This window comes from Hydra viridissima, unplaced genomic scaffold, assembly GCF_058129835.1.
Source record: "Hydra viridissima isolate aposymbiotic clone 2 unplaced genomic scaffold, HvirCarnegie_v1 scaffold_11, whole genome shotgun sequence".
Lineage (NCBI taxonomy): Eukaryota > Metazoa > Cnidaria > Hydrozoa > Anthoathecata > Hydridae > Hydra > Hydra viridissima.
The window spans coordinates 4,579,501-4,603,473 of NW_028324310.1; the positions used below are offsets into that span (position 1 = coordinate 4,579,501).

The 23,973-nt window shown below is 32.6% G+C and overlaps 1 protein-coding gene across 1 annotated transcript; it reads right to left on the reverse strand.

The window, feature by feature from the left end:
- Nucleotides 1-1,054: 1,054 nt before the first annotated feature.
- Nucleotides 1,055-10,293, reverse strand: LOC145191387 (ras-related GTP-binding protein A-like). Its single transcript, XM_090066107.1, has 9 exons — nt 10,178-10,293; nt 9,489-9,588; nt 8,236-8,302; nt 7,407-7,629; nt 7,021-7,116; nt 4,811-4,933; nt 4,632-4,723; nt 4,405-4,520; nt 1,055-1,685 (listed from the first exon to the last, which is right to left on the reverse strand). Exons 1-9 carry the CDS (start codon nt 10,193-10,195, stop codon nt 1,597-1,599), a joined length of 924 nt encoding a protein of 307 aa, XP_089922233.1. The 5' UTR covers nt 10,196-10,293; the 3' UTR covers nt 1,055-1,596.
- Nucleotides 10,294-23,973: the final 13,680 nt, after the last annotated feature.

Sequence of the window (23,973 nt, forward strand, 5' to 3'; positions counted from 1 at the left end):
TTGTTGGATGGCGTTCGCTGCATACGCTAAGGTCAGGAGTTGTTCGCTGTGGAAATGTTTCATTTGATCAATTCTTCGATCTGTTGTTTCGGGGTTTAAGTTTTGCTTTTTCAGTTTCGGTTTTCTTCATAAGTTTTTTACTTGGCATTTTGTTAGCAAACTAAATTGAATGTGGTCTTTCCCAAAACTTTTATCCATTTTTAGTTGTCACACACACTTTAATTTTTTTTTTTCAAACACACTTTAAATTTTCAGACATCTAGTTTCAACATTTTTTACTGAAAGAGCTTTATCTTTGAAGATAGCATTTCAAACTTTCTTCTTTGCTTTATTAATGGCAAATAATGTTTTCGAAATCTCTTTTCTCTACCTGATGTTATCATGAGCTATTAAAATAAAAAGCCATTAAAAGTCATCAAAATTTCTCACTTGTTATCTTTTTAATGCTCTCTTAACTAATAGCGAAAACTTTAAATGCAACTTTTTCTCTGGGAGGCTTGATTAGGTACCAACCCTCCTGAGGGTTTCTTGGGTAAGAAAGGTTGGGCGGGGAGTTTTTTTGAAATATTAACCATCTTGAAAATAAATTAGGAACAAATGTTTAACTGACTCAATAAACAATAATGAGACAACTGGATTTCCCCAAATCATTTTTCGGATATAACAGGAACAAAAACTATAAAGATCTGGTAAGATGGTTCGAAAAAAGTTCTGCTGATAGAAAAATTAATGGCCAACAAATGATGGGGTTTAAAACGAGTTAAAACGCAAATAAATGTATAAAAATAAACAAAATAGGTTTTTTTAAAATAAATTTTATCTCTAAATATGGTAGATCTTGAATGAAGAAAAAATCGGCTCAGTTTTCTCAACCAACTTAGGTGCAAAACAAAGTCTATTGATCTTTAGGGCTCTCATAATTTAAAGATTTTTTAAAATTTTCAAACAGTTTTCAATTTAAGAGTCATGTTAAAATTATGTTCATAGACATTTTTCGGAGGAGTTCTTTTTATCACAAAAAAAAAAAAAAAAAAAAAAAGAAAAAAGAGAATGGTCTAGCTGTCTAATCTCTCAAGTATAGAGGGGTTACAAAATGGAAGGGTTTACAAATAATTGTACAGGAGCAACATTTCAACAACTCATAATAAAGAACATGTTAATGAACATAATAAAGGATGCTTTAACCTTTATTTTAGAGTTTTACACGATAAAAACTGGCATTCCAGGCAAATATGAAATTTGAAACAAACTGTGAAAACAACATTTTGAGGATTTGAGGCAATTATTCACATTTTTTAGCAGGGTAAAAAATCTAGGAAAAATTTCAATTTCTTTTAAAGATAAAAAATAACAACAAGGAAAAAAAACAACATTAAATTAATAACAAAAATGACAGGGAAAATTTTTTCCCGCGTCATTTTCCGTTTAAATTTATTTAACATTTTAATAAGGTAAGTTCGTACGAAGTCGAAAAGTGCTATGGTCGAACTTAAGCCAATTAAAGCACTTATAAACTTTGTAAAAACATACCTTCACAAATTCACAAACTTAAGAAAAATATTCATAAAAAGAAAAGTATTTATATTACAAAGCTAACTATTGGACGGATGAGCGTTTGTCTAAGTTCTCTAACTGCTCGAAATACCGACGTGCATTTCGAATATTAATCATCGTTGCTGCAGAAGCTAAAAAGAGAATTAAACGTTAATGACCTATGCAATTTTGTAAAGCCTTTTATGAAACCTTTAATTATGCATTCAAAGGGATGATAACCCTAATTAGGGAATCTTAACAAAACTCCAAACACCCTAACCATATAATAGCACTTAGAAGTTATTTTACAGTTCCAACGCCACAGTTGACTCTGTATCTTTCACACATTTCTGCAACCAGATGAATTATCCGGGAGTATATGTAGCAATTATTAGTTAATATATACAGTACTGGTCATAAGTTTAGAGCCACCTGTTTTTTTCATCATTTTGCGGCATAAGTATGGTGAGGTTAACATTATAAGCATAACAATCCATATAGTAATTTGACAAGGTACGAATCTATTGATATTCATGAATAATTGTGTATTAAACCAAATATAAATATTGATTTTCATGAGTTCTTTAATATTATAGCCAATTTTTGAACATTTTAACATACTTTGGTAACTTTATGATGTATTGGTATCAATGTTTTGGTTAATTCAGTTGTTATTTATGTTACTTTTTGGAATGTGTACACTAGTTAGATAATGTATTTAATGCTATTTTCGTTTTTATTTTAGAGTTTAGGTGAAAATATTTTCTGAAATGGGCAAAGATAAAAGCCTTGATTCAACTGTTCGGGCCCAGGTGGTGGCTTTGAAGGAAATTAGTGGCTTAAGCCTAAATGATATAGCCAAAAAATTGAAAAAAAGTCGCCATGCTGTACAAAATGCATATAAGAAACATTTGGAATCAAATACATTCACGGACAAACCCAGATGTGACCGTCCTAGAATGTCAACTTTACGTCAAGATAGAACCTTAAAACGCCTGGCCCTAACAAATCGTCGCCTTTCTTCCAAAATTTTGTCTCGACAGTGGCATGATGTTGGTGGACCTTTAATATCTCCAAAATCTGTTCGTCGTTGTTTGAACAAGGTCTGAATGGTCGTGTTGCAATTAAAAAGCCTTTTATCTCCAAAACTAATCAGCAGAAGCGTCTCAAATTTGCACACAAATTTTTGCATTTTAGTGTTACTGATTGGCAAACGGTGTTGTGGTCTGATTAGTTCAAATTTAATTTAGCTGGTAATGATTCTCGACGTATTTTCGTTTGGCGTCGTCAAAATGAATCATATAAACCGGAATATTTGCAGGGAACTGTAAAGCATGGTGGTGGTAGCATCATGGTGTGGGGTTGTATGTCATCTTTTGGGCCGGGCCAGTTGCATCAGGTGGAAGGAATCATGAATGGTGCCATGTATAGAGATATTTTGCGAATGCATTTGCTACCTTCAGCAACAGCATTGTTTCCTGCAACTTTTCCGTGGATCTTTCAGCAAGACAATGATCCTAAGCACACGTCCAAAGTGGCTAAAGATTGTCTAGCTGCTAATGGTGTTCAAGTCTTGCACTGGCCACCCCAGCCACCGGATTTGAACCCCATAGAAAATTTGTGGGATGAAATTGATCGCCGCTGTGCAGGCAAACGTGCTAGTAATAAACATGAACTTTGGGACTTTATTTCTGCCGCTTGGACTAGCATTACTGCTGTTAATTGCAAGAAGCTTGTTGACACATATGAAGTAATTAAAAATAAAGGTGGACCTACTCATTATTAATATTTTAATACTCATTTTGGTGCTAAACTGTTATAACAATATATTTTGCATGTTTCAGTAATATATTATTTTGCTGCACTGGGGTTATGGCTTTATAATCTGCAAAAAACTAAAAAAAATGGGGTGGCTCTAAACTTATGACCAGTACTGTATAGTAATTATAAGTTAGTATTTATAGTAGTCATTAGTTAGTAATTAAATATAATAGTAATTATTATCCAGGACCCAATAGAAAACCAAGTTCATTTTAAAAAAATGAACTTAACCTGCTCTTGAATGATAAAATTTTAATTGCATTGCTTTAAATGTCATGCACATGGAGGCAATCTTTACTTATTGAGTTTTCAGTATTTGACATTTTCCAACTTTTTTAGTTTTTTTCGCTGGAAAGCTCAATTAAAACCCTATTATGATACCATTAGTGATGCGGTCAGAAAAAATATGTCGCAATTCATCTATTATTTCTTAAGCAATGTTTCTTATCAATTTATTTTGGGCACCAAAAATTGTTTAATCATTTATCTATAGCATGAGCCGTTGACTATTACTGCATTAACCTTTATCATCTTCAAAAAAATATGGCCCAACAATGAATTGAGCCATAACTACATCTAACTTAAGCGGGTGTAAAGGACTTGAGTGGGTTTGCTATGAATTTGCATTTCCCCAGAACCTAATATTTTAGTAATTTAATTTACTATTCCATTCAACGGAAAATGAGCTTCGTCTGAAATTGCCAGTTTTGAAGTTAAATCTGGAATTTAATTGCGCAGAGTTTAAAAGTATTCCAGACGCTTTTGACGATCATCTAACATCTTGAGTTAACAATCTTTTAATCTTTCAGATTTTTTATACTACTGTTCAAAACAAAAACCATTAAAAATTGTTTTAAAATTTGATAAAACCTACTTAAAGTATTAAAATATAACAAACTATGCCCTCTGTTGGCCAACACACTGTCGGCCAACACACTGTCGGCCACCACACTGTAGGAGAGGCTGTGAGGGTGAGAAAATGTTCTTGCTACTCAAACGGACCCTTTTTTTTAAACTTTAAACAACAACAGAACAAGAATCAATACTCACGGATATCTCTATCGGACATAATCACCATGGCATATGTATTCGAGGTAAACACATCAATGTAAGCGGCAAATGAACTGTTACGAACTTCCATACTTTGAAACTGAGCATGTAGTTTGCTAAAATTATAAATAAAATTAAACGCGTAAATGTTTTATTACACAAAAATTTTACTTTATGATAAGAAAGGAAACAAAATGACCTTTTGCGTATTTTTACCCTTCACGTACCTGCAACTTAACTTGAATTGCTTTATAATATTACTGATTTTTTCAAAGCGATGAACATCAGGATGATTTCTTAGTTGGCATTGCGATATCACCTAAAGAATTTGTATTCAAACACTGAAATGGAAAACCTTTGTAACAAAGAAACGAGAAAGTATTTTGTAACAAAATAAAAAAACTACTAGAAAAGTTGCTCTTTCAAACAGTAGAACTTCATCTGCATCAAGTATCTCAGCAAACTTTTTAAGGTTTGTTTCCAACGCAGAAACGTTAGGAATAAGCTTGCAGACTATGCTTGACCAAGCCTAAACAAAAGAATAGTGTAAATATTTTTCTTTGATTTAAAACAAATTTTACAACTCTCTTCACTTTTGATTGCAAAGTTTCATTTCTTATTTTCCACACCACGTCTTAATATCTCTACAAAATATTCAATATTCTACGATTATTCTGTGTCAAATTTCCACATCGTGTCTTAATATTTCTACAAAATGTTCAATATTCTACAATTATTGTGACAAATCATCCAAGATAAGACACCCTTTTCTCTCAAAACCATTTATCTATATAATATTTATAACCCGTAATAAAAAAAAATTAGCAAAAGTTTGAACCAAAAATACCCAGTAGTTCTTGATATATCAACATTTGAAATGTTGCTGAACCAACATTTTGGTGCTCGAAAGACCAAATTAGGAACATTACCATATTGAGAATGATTTAGTCTTCTTATGAATTTAAAAATGACATTAACACCCAACTAACATCTACGCTAACTAACAAATACCCTGCAGTTAGAAAAAATGCCTTGCTTTCACAAATTTACTTGAAAACATCAACCTCAAGATAACTAATTTTTGGAGTTAAAATGCCATCATTCAAACACCTGGGAAAAGGTTCACCTGTCATTATTATATAAATCTACTCAAAAAAAATGCATTCATGCTTCTTCTTTTTAATATTACTAGTTTTTTTAAAACTAACATGTGTAAAATGATGATACCCCAAAGTCTCTCTTACAAATATCTTCTGCTAATTGCAATTAACTTTGGTCAATTTCTTCTCTCAAAATTAATTTAAAACTGATTCCATTTAACATTTCTGAATAACAAAAAGAATACATTTCAATTAAGTTCTAAAATTTGACCATTAGTTAATAAAATTTTTTTGAGGATCATACCAATCACTAGGGAATTTACCATAGCTCATAGCTAATAAAATGGCAATTTACCATATCTCATAGCAAAAAATTCTCACTTAGCACTTAGATCCAGGTCTTCCTTGTAATGATTTTGAATAATGAAATTTTAAAAAATTATTTTATTTTACTGCACAGCCAGCTGACAGGTATATGAGAAAAAAAAACGTTGCACTTTCACATAGCATAACTTAGATTTGTGACACTTGGTAATTTAAAATGTGATTGTATTGCTATAAAATTTTTATAGCAATACAATCAAGTCAACAGATGGCAACCTCAAATTTCTGAATATCATAATATTTTTTTGAGCAAAATTTGGTTTTCTATACATATACATTAATTGTTCACAATTCATACTGCAACAACAGTTTGCTTGGCAATCTTGAAGTTGTTAATGGGCTTCTAATCATCTGGATCTGTACAGAAAACTGTGGTCATGCCTCAGAGCCATAAACAAGTTCATTGATCTTTTGACGATGAATTGTGACAGCATTTTTTCTCTTAAACATCTAATAATTTCAGATCAAGCCATCTTAAATCAGGCTGGCTTTCAGGTGTTGATAGTGCTGCTACAATCATCCCCTTCTTGTTTGCAAACACCTTAACTGAGAATAATGACAATGCTGGCAAGTCATTTTTGATGATCTATAAATTGCCTGCTTTAAGTGCAACTTAGACAACAGTGCTAAACAACTCAATGTTTTACATTAGACACTTGTTGTTGTGAGATGTTCAATATTGAGAGCTTTTTCTTGCAATTTATTACACTAATTTTTGACTAGTTTATGACTTGTTGTAATCTAGTCAAAAATTAGTATAATAAATTTTAAATCTGAATTTAAAATTCTTGCACCAAAAACATCTTCACTTTAATTTCCAGGTTTTTTAAAATTTACATATCAAAGATTTTAAAAACATCATTTTTGAAGGATAACTTTATAAATCAAGAATGGCTGGGTATTTTTGGTCACATTTTTGCAGTTATGTTTTACGTATTATAAACTACAAATAATGTAAAAATCAAATGATTTTGAGACAAAAACTTTTTTTTTAATGATTTGACATGCCTATGATGAGTAAAACTTACAAATTAAGCAAACTGCAACTTTCTGATTTAACTTGCTGCAACATTTAAAAAATAAAAACAAGTTATTTCATTTCAAAGATTTTTTTATACAAAGTAAAAAGGACCTTATACAAAGTCTCATCCCAAATTGATGTAGGAAAGAGAGTGCATTCCAGTGGCTTTGATAACTCCTGAAGCTCTGCTTGTTTTTCACGATATATCTAAAAAATAAACAACTACTGCATCGTTTTTAATGCAAGAATATTTAAAAAAGGATTTGCTGACAATCTATTTTTCTTCTTATGCATAATACAATCTATCCCTGTAAAATAGTTTAAAAGAAGTTATAATATATATGCGCACAGCCAAGATAATTTTTAAAAATCAAAAACTTTTGTACACCATCTTTTTAACTGTTGTCAGTTGATTGAATTAAAAGAGACACAAAAATAAAACTCTTAATGTTGCAATGTTAAAAAAGCAATTGAATATAATAAATAATAAATCTTACTGCATCTCTTTGATCTTCTTGCACTAAATCCATTTTATGGATGAGACAAAATATCTTAGCTTCACGTGAATGCTCCCATATTGCTTCTAAACATGACTGATAATAATGTATATCTTTCTCTACTTCTCTACTTTCAACATCAAAGACGTAAATTAGAACAGCAACATTTTTAAAGATGTTGTCACGTTGACTAGCAAAGTAGTTCTCCATGAAAGCTTCTTGACTAAAACATTATTTCTATCAAGATTTATTAGATTCAAAATTTAAACATCAACAAAAAAATTAATTTTTATTTATATTTTACAAATCTTTATACTAAAAATTAATTTTTATTTATATTTTACAAATCTTTATACTAAAAATTAATTTTTATTTATATTTTACAAATCTTTATACTAAAAATTAATTTTTATTTATATTTTACAAATTTTTATACTAAAAATTAATTTTTATTTATATTTTACAAATCTTTATACTAAAAATATTCTCTGTAAATGGAAACTTTTTGTAATATGTTAACTCTTTTTGCAGAAGAATTCTACTTTTATCAAGGGATATTATAATCTCTACAACAGCAGAAAAACAAATTAAATAGGTAAAATAAAAATTTATTTCCCACTGAATATTTTTCGTTTTTCATGAATAAAAAATAGCATTTAAAGATTATTTTTGTATTCAAACAACTTATCTTTTTTATACTTTGATATTTAACAGTACAAAACTAAAAGATACAAAAATTTTGTACGATCATTCACCTTTATACATTTAATGAAAATTTTTCCAGCTTAATGAACCTTAGGAACATAAGTCAAATGAACAATTTACTTACCCACCACAATCCCACAAATTTAAAACTAAGTTTCCAAGAAATCGAACATGAGAGTGTTCGACATCAACTAAATAATAAATGAAAATTCAAAAATCATAATTTTGTTTTTAAGGTATGCTAAAAGTAGTTTAAGTTTGGACTAAAAATATCAACTAAATGTTAAATTATTGAATAAAAACTATCAAATAAAAAATGATGATGCCTACTTCATTTATATACAAAAATAATTAGTTGTACTTTATTGAAATGTACAGTATATAACAATTTCAGATTAATGTATAAGACAAGTATCATTGAAGTTATTTATATCAGGTTTTTGGTTATCCTAATCAAGACTGGAAATCAAAAACAAAACTTTATATTTAGTATACAGATAATAGAATACTGATGCAATGAGAATGGTTTTTAAAAAAACGTTTTTAATAAGAATGTTTACAGCTTTACAGCTATTTTAGCTTATTTTAGATTTTTCAATATGAATGTATTTTAAAACATAATGTAACACATTTTTGTGTAAAACTTTTAACAACCTTGGTAGGGCTCACTTGCAATAAGAAAAAGGATGTTCTTTCTGGAGCAAAACTGATATCTATTGGATATGTTCTGCCTGTCTAACTTAAGGAACTGAAATCAACACAGACAAAGCATGATACATCTGTGAGAATGCCTTAAAATGAACAAAGCAAAAAAGAAAGTGACCCAAGCAGCCAAAGAGGAAGCCTTAAAGGAGACATTAATGATCTATTTAAGATGACGCATAATGATGTCTTCACTAAATGGAATATGAAGAAGACAAAGCATTCTTGCTAACACAGCAAGAGAAGAGGTGGTAAAGGGGAAGAAAAAACTTGATACTTGCTTGTTAGAAAGCATAAGAAAAGAAACAAGAAAATCAATACATTTGAAAAATAAATAACCCATGCTCTATCAACCCATGGCCATGGAGATATTTTCTTCATTATTAAAAGAGGAAAACACCTTTGAACATACATATTTATATATAAATGAACTAGGGTTGTATATAAGGTATATGCGTATGTTAACATGCAAGTATTTAAGCTAATTTTTTAGCATCTCAAATTTATTTAAATGTTGCAATTTATGTAACAAAAACCTTTTGTCAAAACATTTTACTAGTTTAAAAAACTGTACTCTTAAAACCCAAAGCTTGAAACAATATTTTTTTAACATAACTCACATGAGTATCATAAAGGTTATGCTAAAACAAAATTTTGAAATAACTTAAAGCTTACTTGTAGCTCCTAATCTTCTTGTGTCACGGGCAATGTAATTTGCAAATATTATAGATCTCATACTTGTCTTCCCAGCCCCACTTTTACCCATTAACAAAACCTATAAATCAGAAGAGAAAAAAATGAATTAAAGGAAGTGAAATGGAAATTAAACAAACACATAAATACATAATACACAAAAACATTAATTGCATAACTAATTCTTCTAGATAAACAAATAATTTATGCTGTTATATTTTATAACAATTTTGTAGTGTTAATTAGATACTTTTAAGTAATAAAGTTTATTTAAATTATTTCTGTTAAAACTATGTTTTATATTCAACTAATGCTCCAAATCCATGTTTAGTACCATTTTTGTAAAAAAAATATATAAGGAAACAGTAGAATCACTTTTCAGGTATAAGTGTTAAGGTTAATATTGAAAAATGTTAAAAAAACTAATACATAAGTATTTAATATATGAATTTAAGAAGAAGAATAAAAACAAAAAACATTTTACAATCACAACAAAAGTTATTACTTAATCAGAAAACTGAATTACTTTTCAAATTATCTTTTTTAAAAAAACAAACTTAACATTCATTTTATGAAACAACTGATTAAAACATATCAATTTTTTAAGTCTGTCATAAATTTATGTAATTTATAAATTTGTTATTCATAAATGTAAAAACATAACAGCATACCTTTTTTCTTACTGACATAGTCAACTTTTTATGTTCTAAAAGGTATATAAAAATTCCAAAATGTTCTTTGTGTTTGACTTTAAAACTATCTGTTAAAAAATATAAATGTAAATTAAGTTTGATTGTTCAACACAGAATTATTACTCTCTGATTTTGTAACAATACTGATAATATACATATTTAATGCAACATAGTTTAAGTGAATGATAGTTTAAACAAAACTTTAAAAAAGCCAAAACTTTTAAGCTGTAACAAACAGAAATGCGTAGTTAAAACTAACGTAAGCTAGTTAAAGATAGGTAAAACTATAACCTACTGGTACTGTACCTAGTAGGAGTAAAAAAAAATACCTGACTGCAATGCTTCATTGTCATTTACATGGTTGAAGAAGCTATTTCTAAAAAAGTGCTATATTTACAAACTATATTTCTAAATACCTAGATTAGCTAACAAATATCTCTAAATCTATCTGAAATGTCATGCCTTTCTACTCGTATTGAATTTAAAAAAATATTTAAGTAAATCGCTTTAGGATTCTAGTAACTAAAATATTTCTTAGGCAGGTATAAATTATTATCATGTAACAAAAGACGCAATATATTTTTAAAATCTCGTGACCAGTTAGTGACTTAACTAGAGTGTTATTTTTGACCGTGTAAAAACCTCATGAAACTTTTTTTCTCGTTTGAGCTTGGACGATTTTTAAGGAATAACGTAAAATCAAAATTTTCATATAAAACCTTGATCATAAACCAGTGAGTGAACTTACATTATTCATTTTTCCAATGAAATAGCTGCACTTAGATAACATGTTTCATCGTCTCACTTGTGCTTTCGCCCTTTTAAATGGAATAGTTCCTCTTTTTTTAAAAAATTCTCGCAAAATATTAACTATAGATCGAAGAACTCTATAAGTGTAAGAACTCTATAACTATTAAAGAACTCTTAAACAACTTACAATAGTTTCATAAACATGTAGAAATAAAATCGAGGAAAGAGCGAAAATGAAGGAAATACTAGGGTGCCCCGTTTTTGCATTTTTTCCAAAATTTAAGTTAAACTTTTCATGCGAGGTGCATACTCACTCAAAAATGATATTGTAAAGTTTTGGGACAATCAAACATCATTTAAGATTAGTAAAGTTACGTAATTTGAGTAAATTGTAGTTTTTGCGTCTTTTTTTCAATACTTTTAAAATTTTACTACCAGTTTTTTTAACATTTTTTAAAGAACCTTTAACATGACTACTAGGGAATGGGAGTTCTGGCTCATTTTCATTTTTTGCATATTTTTCGCATGGTGTGCGTTGCGGTTCTAGCTCATATATTTTTGGTGCTGCTCAATTTCAAGCGTGCATTATTTTTTCATTACGTGCGGTGATGTAATGAAAGTTTTTTTTAACAATATTATAAAATTAAGTTTAAAAGGGGTATGCTTGAGAATGGAGAGTTTGACCCTAGCAGCAAACCAGAACCAATAGCTTCATATCCTCTTCCGCTCTTTACATAAGCTCCATCTTTTATTGAACTTCCTTTTACCCACGGCGTTATAAACAATCCGTCTCCACTTAGAGTTTTCAATTTCATTCCGTTACCATTTTTCTTCAAATAAACAACACCACGTCCAGCAATTTTATCCACCATTGCAGAACCGGCAGTTGAAGCAAGTCCTCCCGACAAACCTGTCGCAACCACTGGAGCCGCTCTTGCTGCAAGCATACCCAATAAGGGTAAAAGAGCTCCGATAAATCCTCCTTTCACTTTTGCGTTGTATTCAACCTGAGTTTTGCTCATTTTAATGGTCACTCTGACTCCTCGATGGAGAGCGTTCACAATTTTATCATTTTGCTTTTCCGTCACGAACAGCACGTCTTTTCCATTAAAATCGTCTTTTGAAAGTTTGATGCTCACAGGCTTACTATCCATCATTGATTTTTTTATTTTGCCAGTCTGCCCTTGTGAAACATTTACTTTGACACTGAAATATTTGCTCATTTTTAAAAACGTCGGAAAATGTTTATTTCACTTCGCGAATGTGATATCTGATTGTAATATCCTCACCACGAAAATCAACCAAAATTCCATTCTGATCAACGATGCGAGTAACCATTGTTGAAATTTCACACAGTTTCACAGGAAGATAAAGCAAATGGGTAGGCCTTTCAATGATTTTAAAACCTGGACCAACGTTTGGATAAAAAGTGTAAATGCAATTTAATTGGGTTCCATCAATATATGACAACCCGATGACGTTGTTGACGATTCTGATGGTATTGATGCATGAAATTCTAACGATATTATCAGACTCGTATTCAGAATTGGAATTCAACTGTCTTTTAGCAAACCCCAAAACTGAAGCGATGCTGTTCTCCACGTTCAAATCTACTAAATAGTTTGATCCAAGTTTAATGGTTGATTTTAAAGTATTAAGATTGATTCCAATGTTGAATGAATGTTGCTTGGAGAGTAATTAATTTTATTTGCAGCAACATAACTTCCACGTTGAACCGTATAGTTTTTTATTGTGCTTGAAATAGACTTTAATGTCGTAACTTCCATCAGGAATGACAATGTTTTCCCAATTGTATCCATTGTTCATGCTGTATCTGAAAAAATTGTTTTTGCTATTGATATTTGGAATGCTATTGTACTTCTCAAGACCGAGAAAAGCCATTTCATAACTTTTTCCTTTGTCAAAAACGATTTTATCTAAAAAATCTGTTGTGATCACGCTTGATTTTCCATCCACATCGATTATAATTCCTGGCATTTTTTTTATTACGCATCATTTTTTTAAATTGTATTTTTTTGAAAATTTTTCATTATTTTTTTTGGAGGACAAGTTGATGACGGCAAATCCGTGGTGTTGAGACCAGCAGTGCTTGCAGAACATTTTAAACTCTTCTTTTTTCATGTCTACAGCGACGTGGTCTCGATAAATGTGGTCGACGTTTTTTGAATCCTGCGAAAAGAGGCAAATAAAGTTGGCATTTTCTCTAATCGTCTGACGCGGAAGCATGAAATAATTTTGAGCCAGGTAGAAGCAGTCGACGTTAGAATGCCTTCCTCGCATGTAATATTTTTCGCATTTGTTTTGTTTGGTCAATTGCAAATCGTCAAAGACCATCAAATTGTTTTTGGATGAATCGAGATCTTCAGGTTCGGGAACGTCGTCAGCTCTTTTAAAAAATTGACACTCTATATCCTCTTTGTCATCATAACTTTTCCAAAGGTCCTCAATCACCATTTCAGGATTTAAATTCAATTTTTCGATTTTACCTTGTACCTTGAATAAATCAAGAATAACCTCTTTCGGCAATTTCTTCTCGAAGGAGCATTTGAGTATTTTGTATTCAGGCTGGAAAAGGGACTTTCCAAACACCTGCAAATGGTTATAATTCAGGTCTTAGCAGCAAATTCAGCAGCAAAGTCGTTTTTCCGCAGCAGGACTTTCCGACGATGATTCCTCCTATGCTTCTCGACAAAAGCTTGTTATTGTTCCGTTTGCTCTTCCCAATATTCCATGAAAAATCGGTAATTTCCATTTTTATCTTAAAAAAAATTTTCTAAATTTAAAATTTTACTGCGTCAAATGCAAAAGAAAAACCGAGACGATTCACTTGAGGAACGAAGTATCTAGAAACAACAGAAATATGCTTAAAGGGACTTGCGATGTTTGCGGAACGACCAAGAACAAATTCGTTTCATCAACAAAAGGAGTTGACTTGGTGGAATCGCTCAATAAACTGTCCAGCAAAATAAAGCTTCCGTGGGTTAAATTCCCAGGAGAAATGCACATTCCGGGCATGAACTTTGCAGGGCCTGGCACAAATTTAGACAAGAGACTTACCTCCACCGACATGTATCAGGACTGGAGCAAACCAGTGGACAGAGTGGATAATGCAGCATATCACCACGATCTCGCTTACAAATATTTTAGCGACAGACAAAATAGGAATGTGGCGGATGAAATGATGCTCGAAGAAATGAATTCCATACCCAATCCCACTCAAAAAAAAATCAACGAGAGAAAAATCATCACTCCCGTGATCAAAGCCAAAGCTAAATTCGGATTGGGTATGCCCTACAAGTGATCTGAAATGGACGGATGGACCAGTGATTCATCATTTCAAAAGAAGAAGGGTGATCGTGAATGACATTGATGAAATATGGGCTGCAGATTTAGTTGACATGCAATCGTTTTCAAAATTCAACAACGGCGTAAAATACTTGCTCATGGTGATTGATGTGTTTTCAAAGTATGGATGGATTGCACCCTTAAAAAGCAAAACAGGTCTTGATGTGGCTGACGCACTGAGTAAAATCTTCGAAGAAAGAAGGTGCTCCAAAATGTGGGTGGATAAAGGAAAAGAATTTTAAAACAGGCATGTGATAGTGTTAGGCGTATAATTATACTCCACTGAAAACGAAGAGAAAAGTTGCGTCGTCGAACGATGGAATAAAACGATGAAAGAGAAAATATTTAAATACTTTTCAACTAACAACACCAATAAAAATTTTGTCCACCATTTTAGCCAGTCCAGCGGCGATTGCGTGCGAGGGTGTTACCATTGGAGTAGGGTTTTTATCCATTATCGGAGGCCAAGTGAACAAAAAGCTGGCATTAAAAGCGAAGAAGCATGAGAAATTGAAAGTTCTTGCAGAGTCAAAATTGAACACCATCAGCAGCCACATTTTAAAAGCGTTGATGGATGGAAAAATAAGCGACGGCGAGTATGAATTGATTTTAAGCGAGCTTCAAAAATTTAAATCCTTGATGGACGAAATAAGGACAAAAACAAAGAGCAACATGGACGAGCTGAAAAAATAGTCGCTGATCAATAAAGGAAGAGAAGACGCCATTCAAGCGTTCAACAACATATTTAAAAAATACTTTAAAAAAATTAATATTTTTCATCAAGATTGTGAGAGAAGTGATTGAGAGCAGAAAGAGAATTTATCAGGACAGTCTCAATGACAACATTTCAGAGTCAAATTTTCAGGCTGATTTGAACAAGCTTTACAAGTCGTTCATCGAAAGCAATGAAAAGATGATCAAGAGCATGAAGGTTGAAAATCCACCAGTGCTCGAATCAAGCAATTTACAGGGATTGGGCGATATTTCATCCCACTACTTGAATAATGAGGTTTACAACCTAAAAAAGAGAAGAAATTTCGAAATGAACAAAATTGGAAATAAAATGTATATTGGAAAAAGGGAGATGGAAGTGGATGGGAATGATATCATTGTTGGCGGAAAAAGGTACGAAGGGACAAGTGGTCCTGAAAAATGAAGCGACGTTGCTGGTGAAGATTTGCAAAATTATGAAAAAATTCTGATCGACAGTGATGCTATAAGATCTGATTCACATCTGAAAAAGCCTCCAGAAGCGAAAAATATTGGCAAATTATTGCATCCATTTGGGAAAAAATGACGCGTATTGAAAAGGGGAAAAAAGGTCGTGGAGTGATTTTCTTTCCGAGCGATCCAAATGCGCTCGTGCAAAGGCTCGACTTGAGCGTAGCTGCTTGGCATGCTGGAAATACAAAATCAAGAAACTAGGCTGTGTCCATATGCGACGAGCTGTTATGGCAAGGAGAGATAAATAAAGACCAATATAAATCGTTGATGAGGTACATCGATAAAATTATTTTAAAAAAATTTGTTTATTTTAAAATGTTAATTATAAATAATCGAAAATATATGTAAAAAAGAACGTTGTTGTAGGAGGTGGCACTGTGGGCACGATTAAAAATTTCATAAGAAGAGCAGCAGCTTCAACCATGTCAAAAGCAATAGCGAATTTGCTTAATAATGCTGCAAAAAGCGAAATTGGAAGAGAGACGATTATGGCTGCCAAGTCTGCAGGAAAAGAGTTAGCCTTTTCTTGCAAATACCGCCATATTCGCATTGGTTATTTCTGACAAAATGCTGAAATTTGTTTTAGACGGGACCAACATAACTGCTGTTTATTAGATCCATAAATATTGACGAGAATTTGAAAAAATTGAATTGAATTTAAAAAAATCTTTCCGTATTAAAAATGAGATACAAAACATCGTATTTGAAAAATTTACTGAATGAAAATGGTGTCACAAAATCGGCAAAAGATAAAATGACGTTGATGATGATCGCGATTGAAAATAATTTGATCAGTAAAGATGTGATTTTGGAAAGAGCAAAAGAAAAGGGACATGCTGGAAGAAAGAGAGTACATGAAATAAAAGAAAAAAAACCAACCGATCCTATAACTGTGAGACTGACCAATGTTGAAACGGGTGAGGTGATCGAATACAAGTCTCTTTACAAAGCGATTGTAGGAACTGGACGTGGATGGAGATATTTAGAACGTTGAGATGGGATGGTGGACAATGGAATCAAGATTGAATTTTTTAATTCTGAAAAACTTGAAAATCGTAAAAAACAGCCGTAAAAGTCAAAATTAAAAGAATTTTTTAACAAGAATATTTTAAAAAATTGAATTTGAGCTAAATAAATTTCTTCCCAAATTAAGAGATGAGTAATGAACGTGTTTCTTCGAATGATATTCAATTACTGGTTGAATACGTAACGAATCTGAAAAAAAGAAATGCGGAATTGGAGGAATTTAAGGATAAAATATTATCGATGTTGACAGAATTTTCAGAATTGGAGGAAGGGATGATTAGAGAAGACTTGGTTAAAAGATTTCCTGAATTGGAGGTATTGAAAAAAGAGTTGAAAGATTTGGAAAACAAATTGAGTATTTTAGACAAAGCCCAGTGGGAAGAAAGCGTTGAAGAGTTGGAAGACGACGACAATGGTGAGTGGGAAGACGCTGATGAGGAAAAAAAACAGATTAAGGGTTGAAAAATTGCTTGAAATTTTTAAATCGGAAGAAATGAGAATGTGCAATCCTGCTGCTTGAAACCGCTTAAAATTTTTAAACATGACAAAAGTTGAAAAATTGAATTTGACTTAAGAAAATCTTGGCATATATAAAATGGAAAGCAAATCAGTGAAAAAATTAATCGCCAAAGAGCGAAAATTGAAAAATGGCTTTAAAAAAAATCTTTCCTTATAAAAAATGGAAAGCAAAACTGTCAAAGAATTGCGAGAAATCGCCGAAGAGTGAGCATTAAAAAATTATTCAAAGATGAAAAAGAAAGAACTCATTGAAGCAATAAAAAACACGAGGCCTATCATCGGTACACGTCCAAAGGCTCAAAGACCGGTGCCTGCGTCGAGACCAGATATTGACGCATCGAGAAACAAATTGATGATTTTTGACGAGCCTGTCGTTGTTATGCCGAGGTCTGCTCCGAGAGCTGTCGTTGCTCCACGTCATATCCTTGACGCGTTTGTTCCTGATTCATTGCCTGTGCTGGTTCCTGGTTTATTTTCAAGGCTGACGACGGCTGTAAGAAATGTGGTCGCTAATAGTTTTAACCATGTGCTTGTATCCATTGATCCATACATTCCGGAAGCGGTGAAGAAAAAAGTGAGTGAAGCAAGAGACGGAGTCGAAAAAAGAATAAACTCTCTAAAATCAATTGTATTCAGCAAACCACAAATAAAGTTTAAATTGACCAATCATGTGGTGGACCGCGTTGTCAAACAATTTTCTTATGATGCTGAAGGAAATCATCAAGACGCTTCTGCCTTTTTAGACTTGACGAGAAATGGAGCGGTGAAAGTCATGAGCGAAAACAGAAATAAAAAAGTGCGCATTGTTTTGACGTGAGAGATGAAATGTGTAAGCATCGTTACTGGTGAGGAAACAATTCGAATTGTCCCCTTTTCATCCTACACTGAAATTGTGCTGGAGGTTACGGATTTGGGAGAGTTGTATGACAGAGCAAAAGAAAAAATCCTGGAGAGTATGACCAAGTACAATAAGATGGGCTCAAATTGCAGAGTGTCTGCCATTTTAAGAATGGACATTGACATGATTGATTACAATCCCCTAAGCGCTTCGTCATGGATCAAGCTTGACAATTTTCTGAAGAACAAAAAGGCAATCATCAACATGACTAACACTGATGACAATGAATGCTTTAAATGGTGTGTCACCAGGGCGCTGAACATGAAGGATAAAAACTGTGAAAGAATCAATAAAGAGCTCAAAAAGTCAAAAGAGTTGAATTGGGAAGGAATTGAATTCCCAGTCAAGCTCAATCAAATCAAAAAGTTTGAGAAAAACAATCCAGAAATTAGCATCAATGTTTTTGGATTCGAAAACAAATCCCCTCAGACTTTAAGGATATCAAAATATTTGGATCGAAAGCATAAAATCGATTTGCTGCTCATTTCAAACGATAAGACCATTCATTATTGCTTGATCAACGATTTTAGTTGATTTGCTTCCTCACACACATCAGCACATCATGGCAAAAAAAATTTTTGTAGAAATTGCTTGCAGGGATACAACTCTGAAGAAGTGATTTCCAATCATTGGACTTATCTGTCGAGACAACAGCTCGGTTCGAATCGAACTTCCTAAAAAGAATTCAACAATGCAATTTACCAATAACAATAAATCCATGAGAGTTCCCTTTGTAGTGTATGCCGACTTTGAATGTTTCATCAAGCCACTTAGCACAGACGATAATTGTGATACTGATCAATCTTACACCAAGCAATTCCAAAAGCACACTCCGAGCTCTTTCTGTTACTTTATCAAATGCTTTGACGAAACCGCGGTTTCGTCAAAGCATTTAAATCAAAGCTTCCTTTATAAACGCGTTTATAAAGGAAGGCCTGTCACCTTCACGGCAACAAGCGAAACGGACGACGTCGCCAAAATATTTGTGGAAATGCTTGAAAAAGACATCAAGGAAATTTATGAGATAATTAAAAGAAAAAAATATGTAATCATGACCCGTGAAGATATTAAGAATTTTAATGATGCAACCGTGTGTCACATTTGTGAGGAAGTTCTCGATAATGACAAAGTGCGCGATCACTGCCATTTGACTGGAAAGTACCGAGGAGCTGCTCACAGAAATTGCAATACAAAATACGAAATTCCAAAATTCTTCCCTGTTGCCTTTCACAATTTATCCGGTTATGACAGCCACTTGTTCATCAAGAAATTATCAGGTGGAAAATTAAACTGCATCCCCAGCAACGAGGAAAAATACATCAGCTTTTTAAAAGAAATCAAAGTGGGAGAGTTTGTTAAAGAAGAAAAGGTCATTGAAGTGAAACGAGAATTAAGATTTATCGACAGCTTTAGATTCATGGCTTCCAGTTTGGACAGCTTGTCTAAAAATCTGACTAAAGATCAATGTAAAAACATTGCTAAATTTTATTCCGGAAAGCAGTTTGATTTATTGCGCAGAAAAGACGTTTACCCTTACGATTGGATGGACTCGATTGGAAAATTTTCAGAAACGCAATTGCCTCCAATAGAGTCGTTCTTCTCTAAATTAAATGGTGAAGGAATAAGCGATGAAAACTATTCACACGGCCAAAACGGTTTGGAACAAATTTCACTGCGAAACGTTCAGAGATTACCACGATTTGTACAACGTCTCTGACGTGCTGATGTTCGCAGATGTCCTTGAAAACTTTAGGGACGTTTGCATGAACCACTACAAGCTTGACCCCGCTTGGTATTACACCTCTCCCGGATTAGCAATGGACGCCGCTTTAAAATTGACAAAAATCAATTTGGAACTTATAAGCGATAATGAAATGCTGTTAATGATCAAAAAAGGAGTCCGTGGAGGAGTCAGCATGATTCCAAACCGATTTGGAGCTTCGAATAATAAATCATGGGTGATTCGTTTGACTCTGATAAAGAGTCTACATTCATTCAGTACTTGGACGCCAACAACTTGTACGGATGGGCTATGAGCAAACCTCTTCCCACCCACGGTTTCGAATAAATGAGCGATGACGAGCACTCTAATTGGAAATCAATGCCATGCATTCTAGAAGTCGATATGGATTACCCTGAAAGTCTTCATGACGAGCACAACGATTACCCTTTAGCTCCTAAAAGAATGACTATCGACAAAGTGGACAAGCTCGTTAAACGACAAAAAGAATTACGTCATTCATTATGAAAATCTTAAATTGTATGAACGTTTGGGACTGAAAATTTCAAAGGTGCACAGAGGCATCAAATTTGAGGAAAGAGATTGGCTGAAAAAATTTATTGATCTCAACACCCATTTAAGAACTCTTGCCACCAACGACTTTGAAAAGGACTTTTTCAAACTGATGAACAATTCAGTCTTTGGAAAAACCATGGAAAACATTGAAAAAAGAGTTGACATTAGACTGGTCACATCAAGAAAAGAAGCTACAAAAATGTCTAAAAAGCCTAATTACGAACGATACACGAGATTCGATGAAAACTTGATCGCTGTGCACATGAAAAAAACAAAGCTGGTCTATGACAAGCCCATTTATTTGGGAATGTGCATCTTGGATTTGAGCAAAACGTTAATGTTTAAATTCCACTACGATTACATCAAAAACAAATACTCTGATAAAGCAAAGCTACTGATGACTGATACAGACTCTTTCATTTATGAAATCAAAACGGACGATTTTTACAAAGACATTGCTGATGACGTTGAAAGCAAATTTGACACGAGCGATTTTGATAAAAACCATCCCTCCATTCAAAGCGTCGGTTTAAAGGTTGGCGGCAAAAAAAAAGGTCATTGGCATGTTTAAAGACGAAACCACAGGAAAGCATATTGAAGAATTTATCGGGCTTCGGTTGAAATTATACTCTTAAAAGCTCCACGAAAAAGAACACAAAAGATGCAAAGGAGTCAAGAGAAATGTCGTCCAAAAAGAAATCACTTACGAAGACTACAAAAACTGTTTGAAAAGCAAAAAGAACAGCTCAGGAAAACGAAGGTTATCCAATCCCATTCGCATGAAATCTACACTGAAGAAATTAACAAAGTCGCACTCAGCGCTGGCGATGATAAAAGAATTATTTTAGAAGACGGAATTCACACGTTGGCTTACGGACATTACAGATTAAAAACAACACAATAATGTAAATAAAATGATCAAAGTGGAAGGAATTGTTTTGCCTGACGAGGCTTTAACGAATTTTCAGCTGATAAAGGTAGCTAAAAAGCTCAAAATAAAAAAATTTAGGGGTGTTTTTGTTAGGGATAAGCTTCCAAAAAAGACTAGGAAAAGAGAATGTGGAATTGTTAATACAGGGGATTTGAGCACAAATGGTTTTCATAGGGTGTGCTGGTATAAAGATGGGCATAAAAAATACAGCTTCGACTCTTACGCTCAGCCCCCTCTTGTCGAGCTGGTTGAATATTTAGAAAGCCCTGTCTTATACAACAGCGAAAGGGTTCAATTTGGTGACACTTCTTATTGTGGTCACTTGTGTCTTTACGTCTTGAAAAAATTGGATGAAGGGAACGACTTAAAATTGTCAATACCTTATGGTGACTCTAAAAATGCGTAAATATTTGGTTCTGGTTTGCTGCTAGGGTCAAACTCTCCATTCTCAAGCATAACCTTTTTAAATTTAATTTTATAATATTGTTAAAAAAAACTTTCATTACATCACCGCAAGTAATGAAAAAATAATACACGCTTGAAATTTAGCAGCACCAAAAATATATGAGCTAGAACCTCAATGCACACCATGCGAAAAATATGCAAAAAATGAAAATGAGCCAGAACTCCCATTCCCTAGTAGTAACATATTATTTTTTCACAAGGGAACGTATTACAAAGAAAAACATTTAGGGGCCGCGCAGTACCAAGATCGGTCATTTTGCCAATTAGTATTAATAACTTTGAATTCTCGCTGCAATTAGTTGATCAGTCAGCAAGAGTACAATTGTAATAAAAATATACGAGAAATATAAAAATAAAAATATACGAGAAATAAAAAAATAAAAAATGTAGTCACCGATTAGAAAGTCACTCGTTAATTTAACAACTTTTTTGAATAATTTAACTTTTATACTTAAGATAGTACAAATACAATGTACAAATGTACATTTGCAAACAACTTTTTATTTAAACGCAATAATTTTTAGCAAGTCAAAAAATTTTTAACTTTGAATTCAAAGATTTTCTTTAGCTAAGTAATGAGCTTAAGAAAAACTGCCAACATTTGCGGAATACTCAATTATGGCAACGTAATGTTATTATCTGGAAGTTTTTGCCAGAATTTTTTGATTTTCAGCAAGCGTGCAATTCAGAATGTGTAGAAGTAGCATTGTATTACTTGTGTATTTATACAAAAATGGTCTAGGGTGGGGAAAGTCTAGGGTGGGGAAAACTCTACACACAAGAAAACATCATCAAGACGAATTTCTTAGGTTTGGTCTCGACAAAAGTGTAGCTGTTGGTTCAAAACTTCCACTAAAAGTTTCACTTTTAGTGGAACTTGAGAAGATACTTGCACCTCCAAGAAGTTGACGATGTTACTGGAAAAGGGTGTGGCCTTCAATCCGTTGGCCACATGTTTGGTCGAGATACTATATTGCATCAAAGAGAGAAATAAGTCCATGATCCTACTAAACGTCTGGATTAGCAGAGAGCAGCACATGAGACTTCATCTAGATAAAGTCGTGATATTTTAATGAATGAAGAAGTTGGGAAATTATTGGCGACGATGATTTAAACGCAAAAATCTCCAAAGGCGACGAATTTTTACCCAACGCATCAAAAAAAAAAGAAAATGATCGCCAACTCTTATTTCGCAGTTGCATCAAAAAAATGCTAACTAAATCTTTCACTGAAGTTTCTGATTGCATACACCTCAGCGTTAGAGACACAATAGTCATTGATACAAAAATAGATTTCGGTGCCCCTCTTGAAAAGTTTGCTATTTCAAAATCGAATGTTCATCGTCAACAAATGAAAGAATGAGTAGGTCAATACCATAATGGGCCATTCAAACCGCTACTAAAAATATCAACCCAAAAGCTTTAGAGAAGATGAAGGACTAATACTATGATAAAGATGTAGCTCCTTTATCTTTGTCTCAAATTATTAAGTTATCTTTAATAAGCTCTTTTAAAGTTCAATGCTTACAAAGCTCAAAAACATTAAAATTTTTCCTCCAAAACATTTAAATTTTCATCCTCATAAATGAAAATTTAAATGTTTAAACTGCTTTATTCTTGATGCCTTGAATGCAATAAAATCATTCAAATCAAAAAAATATTGAATATTGAGAATGAATATTTAAGATAGAAAGTTTTGTATTTCACAGGATGTTTGTAATCATCTTGTAAGAAAATATCATGTTCCAGTACAAATTCAATATAAGTCTTGGCTTCCAATTATAGTGGATGGATACCAGAACCTATTGTAAAAATTCTCACAGTTGGTTGTAATTGGACAAGCAAATTATCATTAATACTCTTAAAATAAGTTGATCTATTACTAATAAAATATTGATAAAATCTTAGAAGTAGTTGATCAATAGGGATTTAGTTGAGGCAAGACAGAAATTGGAGATTTTAAGAAGATACATCCTAGTATTGTTACTTACCTAATCCAGAATTCCACCTATTTTCACAATACCACCTAACTTATTTGAACCAAAACACCCCAACACCATTACTGAATCTTCCCCATTTTTCACAGTAGACTGTATACACTGATAGCTAAGTTAAAGATCGAAAGACTTTATTAGGCAGGACATAAAATTATTACTTCCGCGGAAATAAATTGGCTTTGAAGTTTTGGTTCATAGGCTTATCAATCTGTTCGTGTTAAAGTGAAAAATCACCATAAAGTTCTTAAAATAATTAGCAATTTAATGGAAATTGGTAAACATTGGTAATAAGTAACCATTAATT